The 9,933-nt window shown below is 38.8% G+C and overlaps 1 protein-coding gene across 1 annotated transcript; it reads left to right on the forward strand.

The window, feature by feature from the left end:
* The first annotated feature begins 1,313 nt into the window (after positions 1–1,313).
* On the forward strand, positions 1,314–1,889 carry LOC138879118 (F-box/kelch-repeat protein At1g80440-like). The gene has a single exon (XM_070158701.1). The coding sequence runs from the start codon at positions 1,314–1,316 to the stop codon at positions 1,887–1,889; it is 576 nt and encodes a 191-aa protein (XP_070014802.1).
* Positions 1,890–9,933: the final 8,044 nt, after the last annotated feature.

Below are 9,933 nucleotides of genomic sequence, written 5' to 3' on the forward strand. Positions count from 1 at the left end.
AATGTGTTATATCTACTGGAGATGAAAAGTGATTGTATTTTAAATATGGGACAGCTTTTGGAAAAAAATTATGATATTTAATTGAAAGATAAAAAATTAATTATCAAAGATGAAAGTAGGAGATTGTTAGCCCAGGTTACAATGGTTAAAAATAAAATATTTATTTTGCATCTTTAAAACTGAGGTGTTTGTTTTTATGCGCCAAAGATTTATCTTGTCTTTGACATATGAGATTTGGTCATTTAAATTTTGATAGCCTAAAATTGACGAAAAAGGAAAGTATGGTGAAAGGGTTGCCAAGTATCAATCATTCTAACCAAATTTGTGAAGGATGTCTTTTTGGAAAGCAAGCAAGAAAAAGTTTTTCTAAAGAGTTTTTGACAAGAGCATATTGGCCTTAATTTGGAGTTGATTCATATGGATGTGTGCGAATCGATTAGACCATCATCACTTTGCAAAGTAATTATTTTCTTCTTTTTATAGATGATTTTTTTTGAAAAATTTGGGTTTATTTTTTAAAGTAAAAATTAGAGGTGTTTGAAACCTTCAAAAATTTCAAGAGTATGGTGGAGAAACAAAGTGGCTATCAACTCAAGTACTCCGATCCGATAGAGGCAGAGAATTCACTTCAAACGAATTCAAGATTTTTTGTGAAAAGAATGGAGTTTCTTATTCTTTGATTGTTCCAAGATTACCTCAACAAAATAGCATCATAAAAAGAAAGAACCACACTATTCTCAATATGGCAAGGAGTATATTGAGAGCAAAAATATACCAAAGGAGTTTTGGGCTAGAAAAGTTGATATATATTTATCAAATAGGTATCACACTAAAAATATTCATAGCAAAACACTGCAGGAGGCTTGGAGTGGTTTCTACCAAACCTAGGCTTGGAGTGGTTTCAAACCAAACCTACTCACTTGCGAGTTTTTGGATTGAGTGTTATGTGGGTGCACCAGATTAAATTGACCCATCTATTTGTCCACTATTAGATGAAAAACTACAGTTTAATTAGTCCCGAGTACTCTCCTTATACTTGATTCAAGCACAAGCAAAAACAGAAACTTCCCGTTGATGGGGTTGTGAAATCCAGCCCTGTGTGCACGTGTCCTTTCCTCTTAGTTACGCTTTCTTGATTGATTTATTTTTTAAATAAGAAACTGCATGTTCTCCCACTATATATGAAATCCTCTTCCAGAAGCAAAAGATGTGAAAGTCAGTACAAATCAACGATAAACACTTTAAAACGGATGAGAAAACCTCTATATAGTTTCCCTTTAATGTTCCGTCCCTAGAAAATTCAACTACGTACTATGGTTACGTTAACCATTACGAAACCTCATGGTGTTACCACTCTCTCTGTCTATGACCCAGAAAAGGCCTGTTCGTACGATTTGCCACCCATACCAGAGATGGTAGATGGGTTGCCGATGTTTAGCCAGATTATTGAAGTCGGGTCGGATTTAATGGTGATTGGCGGTTTCGACCCAGTTTCTTGGAGGGTTTTGGATTCTGTTTTCATCTACAACTTCAAATCCATGTCATGGCATCGCGGGGCCGACATGCCAGGTCAGCAGAGGTTACTTTTCGGATGCAGTTCGGATTCGGAGAAGATGGTCCTTGTCACCGGCGGACATAACGATGACAAGAATGTTGCACTAAGATCGGTTCTGTTGTACGACGTTGAAAAAGACAAGTGGATTGTGTTGCCAAATATGGTCATGGAACGATATGAATGCAAGTGTATTCTTACCGAAGGTAATTTCCATGTCATTGACGGTTATACTACGTGTACGCGAGGTCATCACTTTCAGCAAAGTGCTGAGTTGTTTGACTTTGCCACGTCACAGTGGTGTATCAAGGATAACTTCTTTCCATATATCATGTAAATTCATGTATTCGCTCCCTCTTTTATTTACATCTTTGTTTGGATGGTTTTTGCATGTTGTATTGTATCGTATTGTTATTTTAAATATAATATTGATTTTGAATGTTATTTAAATTTTATTGTATCGTATCGTTAAGTCTGTTATTACGTAACGAAGAAAAGTGACACTGTATGTAACAACTGATTAAGTGTGGTCACATCGTTATCTTATTTGTTTCTCTCATCTTTTCCTTCTTTACTATTAAATAATTTTATTTTATCCTTTACCCTACGTTTTATATAATAAATCTACCTCGTACCTTACTTTTTCTTTATAAATATTGCAAGTTTATTTTTCATATTGTTGGTACATGACATCATGAAACAACGATAAACAATACAATATATACAATATATTATAAAACAATACATAACAATCATCCAAACTAACTGTTACGTACGAGCTTGATATGAACCTTTTCTTTATTGCTTCTTGATGTCCTTATTTTGTTTAATATTACTATTACTACTATATATAAATGGGAAGGGGTGTACGAACACAGCAATAATCAATTGTACAAAAGGTTGTATTACTTGTACTGTAGACTTGGACCCATTTCATTGGTTATTGCATTGTACTATATCTTTCTCCTGTTACACTCGTACGGTAATTTTGGAATGAGACCACGTGTACTACTTCATACAAAAGAACACTATTTGGTCTCTCTCATAGTAATGCAACTCTCCATCTTCTTTGGTTCAGCTCTCTTTCTCTCTGATCTTCCCTATTTACTGTCTTTGTCCCTCCTTGCATATAACTATCAATTTGTCCAGAAAATTTCAAATCAAAAAATACCCTATTAGAATTCTAAACCCTAGATGATCATTCAATACTCTAAAGATGCTATACAAAATTGTGAATTTGTGATAAAGCAGCACTATGCAAAAATATCAAAGGTATGTCCTACATCATTCAGAAATTATTCGTAGTTGGAGAGGAAAGTGTTCAGTGTATTAACTTTGTAGATACTAAATTAGAATTACTGATTATAATTTTTGCACAAATTAATTTTTTTTCTCTTTTTTTTCTCTCTCTCTTTCAAATCAAAATGAATATAGAAATATAGATGAATAGTGATGGATCTACACCTTTTTTTTGCACGATGTCTTTGGAGTTGGCTTGATTTCGTCGGTGTTCTATAGTTCGCGATGAGCTTGGATGATATTCCTTTTATCTTTTACCTTTTAAAGCCTACTGTTCTACTCTTCTAATATGCATGTGGAAGTTTTCCCAAGTCATGTATAGATGATATGATTTTTGTTAGTTCATTATTTTCTAATAAGTTTTTTATTGACGTACATAATTAATTTCTCTGCATAAACAAAAGTGAATAAGTATTGTTTAGTACAACAAGTTGGGGATGGAAGGGAATTTGGTGTTAATTATATCGTGAATATATCCTAGGATTATATGAGTTCACAACTTGATCACTTTTTTTTCTACTAACTTACACCATTGTCTTTTTCTCACATTTGATTCTATCGCAGTTTGTTGATGTTGTATTCTTATTGTGTAACCACTTTGGAATAGTAATATTGAAGTCTAATCTCAAAACTGATAGTTGAGTTGTTACAAAGCCGAGTTTATGTAAATGGCACCTCGTGGCATCATCACTCGGCACTCGGCCTCACTCAGTCCAAAAATCATCACAAGCCCCTCGGGCATAGTAAAATAGTAGTTCTCAGCCCAAAACATCATTTAGAAATATCATTTAAGTTTCAAATCTGAGTAAAAGTGGCTGAGTTTGTAAAACAGTAGATATCAACAGGACTGAGTTCAAATAATAAGTCGAAACAGTGAGGAAATAGTGATAAAAATCCCCGAAGGGTTCAAATAGTTGGCATGAAGCCCAAATATGGCAATCAGCCCAAGTCATGATGCTAACAAATAAGTTTCAGTCAAATACGCGGTAAAATCATCAATCGGGACGGACCAAGTCACAATCCCCAGTAGTAAAAGATCCCGCGCGTATCTCACCTCAATATAGCACTACGATGTGCAATCCGGGGTTTCAAACCCTCAGGACATCATTTACAATCATTACTCACCTCGAACTGGCTACTTCTTTAGCTCGCGATGCCTTTTCCCCTCGAATTGGCCTCCACGTGCGTCGAATCTATCCAAAATTAGAACGAATACGTCAAAATATGTTATGGGAACAAAGCCCAATCAAAACAATCGAAAAATACCAAAATTCTCGAAATTAGCGAAAACCCGAGCCCCGGGCCCACGTCCCAAAAATCAAAAAATTTTACATCCACGGGTTCCTTATCTCCCCACCAGTCTAACCATACCAAAATTGTCCAAATCCCATCACATTTCGACCCTCAAATCCGTGATTCTATCCAAGAGGGTTTTCTAAACTTTTCGAACAAAATTCGCTGATTAAATGCCAAAACTAGTAATAGATTCAAGTTATCCAACCAAAATTGAGTTAAGAACACTTACCCTATTGTTCTCTCCGAAAATCTCTTGAAAAATCGCCTTACCCGAGCTCCAAATCGTCAAAAATGGAAAATGGGAACGAAGTCCCATTTTCAGAATTTAACATTTTGCCCAGAACTTTTCTTCTTCGCATTTGCGTATTGTAGATCGCGTTCGCGAAGACCAATCTCCCAGACCCTTCGCGTTCGCGTAGGCCAAATGACCCCAGGCCCAATTTTCCTTCTACGTGTTCGCGATTACTCTCCCGCGTTTGTGTAGAACCTTAGCCCACTCCTTCGCATTCACGACTCCCTCTTCGCATTAGCGAAGGCCAAATCAATAGTCTCCCATTTTCCTCATCGCGTTCGCGAGACTCCCTTCGCGTTCGCGAAGAAGGAAACCAGATACCAGCAACCAGCAGTAGCTTTTTACCCAAAATTCGATCCGTAACCACCCAAAACTCATCTGAGGCCCCCAGGACTTCATCCAAAAGCACCAACACATCCTAAAACATCATCCAAACTTGTTCCAATCATCAAAACACCTCAAATAACACCAAAACCATCAAATTACATCGAATTCAAGCATAAGGTTTTCCAAAACTTCCGAAACACACATTTGATCAAAAACACAACCAGATCACCTCTGAATGACCTGAAATTTTGCACACATATCCCAAATCACCCTACGAAGCTACAGCAACTCTCGGAATTCCATTCCGACCCTCGGATCAAAATCTCACCTATCAACCGAAATTCGCCAAAATACTAACTTCGCCAATTCAAGCCTAATTCTACACCGGACCTCCAAAACCACTTTCGATCACACTCCTAAGTCACAAATCACCCAACGAAGCTATCCAAATCATAAAATTTCTTATCCGAGCTCATATACAAATAAGTCAACTCTTAGTCAAACTTTTCAAATTCAAAGCTTTCAACTGAGACTATTCCTTCAAATTCATTCCGATTTTTCCTGAAAACCAAAACCAACGATCTACATCAGTCATAATACGTTTACACAGGGAAAGTCATGCTCGGAAACTGGTGATCAAAGTGCAAAAGTTCAAAACGACCGGTCGGGTCGTTACATCCTTCCCCACTTAAACACACGTTCGTCCTCGAACGCACCCAGAGTTGTTCTAAAATCCAACCCGTAGCTGAATAACTTTACTATGCATATACCCGGGGGTGATCCCATGTCACCCTATCTCATATAGATTCGATAACATAATATAACTGAAATTTCACAATCCATCCTAGTCCATAAACCATAGAACCACATTTCTGCTTCTAAAATCCTTAATATGATCAGAATCTCACATTTATAGTGTGAATAAGTCCGAACAAGCTGTAACAAACCATATATGCTATCTCAGGTGCAGTCACATGATATACCACATAACTCAAACATTCGTTACGATAACTTCTAATCATAGTAGATGCACATAACAACCGAATACCGATAGAAAACCTCTTATCAACTAAAGTCTCATTCCAACACTTCCATATACGGCCAATGATAATCGAAATACGCAATAAACCATAACCATTTCTCAGATCAACCATTCATAAGGTCATTTCTCCTTTGGCAAGGACCATAGCAAAATTCTGAGCCAAACTTTGATATTATTCTTCAAACATGCTGAAATCGAATCTGTTTGTATTCATTAAAACCCCAACGATCGCATCTAATCCCACACAGACTAAAGCCACAACTTGCGCAGTCCGCGCACCAATAAGCAACAATCCGAACATACTCACATCATGAAACTGACTCAAATGCAAGAGATGTACCTCAAGCTCACTAGTACCATTACCATACAAGGCTGAGGACCTGTCTCACATCATAGAAATAGAACACCTGAATCTAACCCGCAAAGTCATATCTCTACATAGCTTTGCTGCAAGATGCGCGATCCTATCTAAACACTGTTCCACATGAAACACCTCAATTCACTATGCTCGAAATTGACAACCACGCACAATTTGATGTCTGGAACCAAAGCAAATTCATTACACACACGGTGAAGCAAATAGCATATACCACGCAAACCCGATAGGACATAACCGATACGTCATTCACCGAGCAACACCCAATTACTCTTCCTGCTCGACTTCGACTATGAACCCCAATAGAAATGCACCATATGTGCCCATAACCAACAAACCATACATCTAGCAACACAGAAAGGTAATTCATAGACCTCCCAGATTACTAATAAGCTCAATAACAATCGAATCAACACATCCCTCAACAATATTATTTGGTGCCCATCATCGAATCAATATCGAAATCAACAACCTTGCTTGGCGACATGCCCGGCCACATGAAACACATCCAAAAAGTTCTTCACCCTCGGAACTGGACCAATATGAGGAGCCCCTACACTAACATCCATCACGAGAGCCCAAATAAGAAAGACACTCCTTCCCAACCGTCCGATGGGCCTTAGAAATATAATACCACTCTACTTGGACATAATCCATCGAACCTCGCCACTCAACCCATGGCTTTTCCAGCATAGCCAACAGCGTCGCCTTAGCGCGACAGTCCAGAATGACACCACACAGAGACAACTGGTCTGAACTCCAACATCACGTCCAACATCTAACATACCAATAAAGAAAGATCCACTCGGGTCTCCAAACCCTGATAGTCACTAAACAGTGCCGATACACACGACTCACAACCACAACATAGCCTGAATGTGAGAATTTCCCTGTCTCTAAATCCATATGGCGCACGAATCACCATATCTGATCCCAATTTCGCCGTTCGAATACATGTTACGCCTCAAATACCCAAATCATTCCATGATAGATACTCAAAAATTTCCCTGTGCCACCAAGCAAACTCGAATATCACCAGTCGATCTAACAAGAAAGTGTCGCGATACTACCGAAGTACCATCAACATAATCACATTGTCTTTTCTGAAACACATACCCTCGTCAATTCACCCCAATTAGCACTACCATTTTCTTAATCATCTGAAACTGCCCGTGCTACCTAAGAATTCATGACTTTCCATTCAGAACTGAACTGTAACCTTCCACACGCAATTGTCAATCCTCCACAACCTACCGCATATACCATACCATCTCAGGATAACATGAGAACTTCATCTTCCTTCCGAGCCACAAACATCTACATACTCAACTAGTCAAGAACTTTCCATTGGTACCAATCTAGAAGAAAAATCACTATACATCCCATGCTCCTCGCTCCACATGCCCATAGAAAGTATACATCTCCAAACTGTGGTAAAAACTATCAAGAACTCTCCGAGTTCCCTTTGCACAAATCAGACATGTCAGGACTAAATCCTTCTAACTCGATCAAGCTAATCAAGCCATCAAAACCTAAGAGCATTGCCGCAAAATACCTGAAAGAACTTATTACCTTGAACACACACAAGGAATTAATCATATCTTTACCATACTGATTCGGTCTACTATCAAACTATTCCATCTATCTAAATTTCCTTCTGATTTACCTTCAACTTAATACTCATTCTTGTTATAACATCACAATTCCTCAACCCAAACTTACCACACGGGACCCAAGCATAATGCCACACCGTCTAAGGCTCATAAGCCGCTGAATACCTTCCCAGATATTCCCACGAGCACCACGATCAAGGTACTTTGCTCTGAAGAGACTTCCTGCAAATCTAAATCTGTTACATTTACCTTCCTGGTACTAATACATAGAATCCCATAATTTGTAACGAAAATACCACAGGTCTCGACATCTTCCAATGAGAACTTAGTCTCTAACCACATATACAACTTTAACTACCCAACTGTTATATGTAAAATCTTGAACACATTAGAACCATTCTTGAGAGTCATTCACCCTATTCAAACTGCAACTTACCTGACCTAACGAACATAACCACCCGTGCCTCATTGTCACTCCGATACCGCAAAATGAAATCCTCCTCCCAATACAATCAAGCAACTTCCTGCTCTATGCGCCGAGCATTCTTTACCAACAACACTTTAGACATTCTGTGATTCTCATACCCTATGAAGCATAATATAACCTTTGTCAAAATTTTCCTTTACTCTAGCCATAGCTAATTCACTCGCATGCCCCAAACTGGAACCAACATAGAACCTAACTGTGCAATCAACTGCTCACAGCAGACTCCCCCACTTAGCTCGAAGCTATAGATCAAGATACGCTCAATAACTCATAACACTTTTACTCTATTGATGCCACAATGCCATAGTGAGATTAAACTCAAATCATTTATAAGTTTGTGAAAACACAGATCATCTATTAATGTAAATCTTCTACAAATCTTGCATTCATCCCCGCAACAGTTAAGCCCACTCTCTTAAGTGACCCGAAATTTCAAATTTCAACACGTAGCCTTCAATTATACATGAGATCCTCTAACATACACATAAGGATCACACTACTTCAGTACACTCCGCGGGAGATAACCCACCTGCTTCGCCTCAATATAACATTTCCATATACCTTCCACCATCATACACATTACACAGCCACTTAGTCTTCCTGAGTATGAACTCATACCGCAACATAAAATTTACTTCACTCCCAACTAGGAGATACGAAAAGATTCTCCACGCGCCCATAACTCGGAGCTACACATCCAATCACAATGGAAATCATACACTTAATAGTTCATCTATCATCCCGCAGACCTTCCTCGCCACTTCCAAGTTACATAGATACATCTTGCAGTACTAACATACTCATCAGGTAGCTAACCAGCCGCCACTCCCACTAATAGGGACAATACCGAACATATAAGTTCAAAACACTTGCTCACACAATCAGCACCTTGGTGCTCAAGCCATAGGCAAAGATTCGGCCTCAAGTCCTCCAGACTGGCCCAACATCAAACTCACAGAGATCACATCTTGCCCCTCGATCGGGGAATCACAAGCCATCAAGGCACATCTGATACTGAGCGCTCATTCGCGCATGCGAATGTGTGGGAGGAATTTCAAGAGTTACTTTTCAAGCTGAATCAAGGATGTACGATAAGAATTCAAGAATGTGAAGTTTTCCTAAAGGTTCTGCAGCCTCTCGAGGATAAATACAGACATCTCCATACCGATCCGCAAGACTCTACTAAACCTGGTCATGACTCGTGAGACCTATGTAACCTAGGCTCTGATACCAACTTGTCACGACCCAAACCCCGCTCCGGTCGTGATGGTGCCTCTCGCGAAGACAAGGCCAGCCAACAAACCCATATCGCCTTTTCAAAAATAGTTAAACATTAATAAACAGTTTAAATATGATTTAATGATATAATTAATGGAAGCACAACCCGACACAGCCCAGATCGGGGTGTCACAAGTCACGAGCATCTATTAGAGTATAAATACAACTACAAGGCCTAAAATATACAAATAGGACTGATAAACAAGGAAGAAGTGTGGTGTTGCGAACACTGGCAGTCACCTCGCTAAACTTCGATAACTTAGCCTCCGATCAGCTCAAAACCCGCTACTAGGGGTATAAATACCTACATCTGCACACGAGGTGTAGGGAGTAAAGTGAGTACTCCAACTCAGTGAGTAATAATGGTAAAT

Source organism: Nicotiana sylvestris, chromosome 10, assembly GCF_000393655.2.
Source record: "Nicotiana sylvestris chromosome 10, ASM39365v2, whole genome shotgun sequence".
Classification (NCBI taxonomy): domain Eukaryota; kingdom Viridiplantae; phylum Streptophyta; class Magnoliopsida; order Solanales; family Solanaceae; genus Nicotiana; species Nicotiana sylvestris.

Bases quoted from the DNA above. Each gene is read 5' to 3' on its own strand.
- LOC138879118 (XM_070158701.1), top strand. From the start codon at position 1,314: ATGGTTACGTTAACCATTACGAAACCTCATGGTGTTACCACTCTCTCT.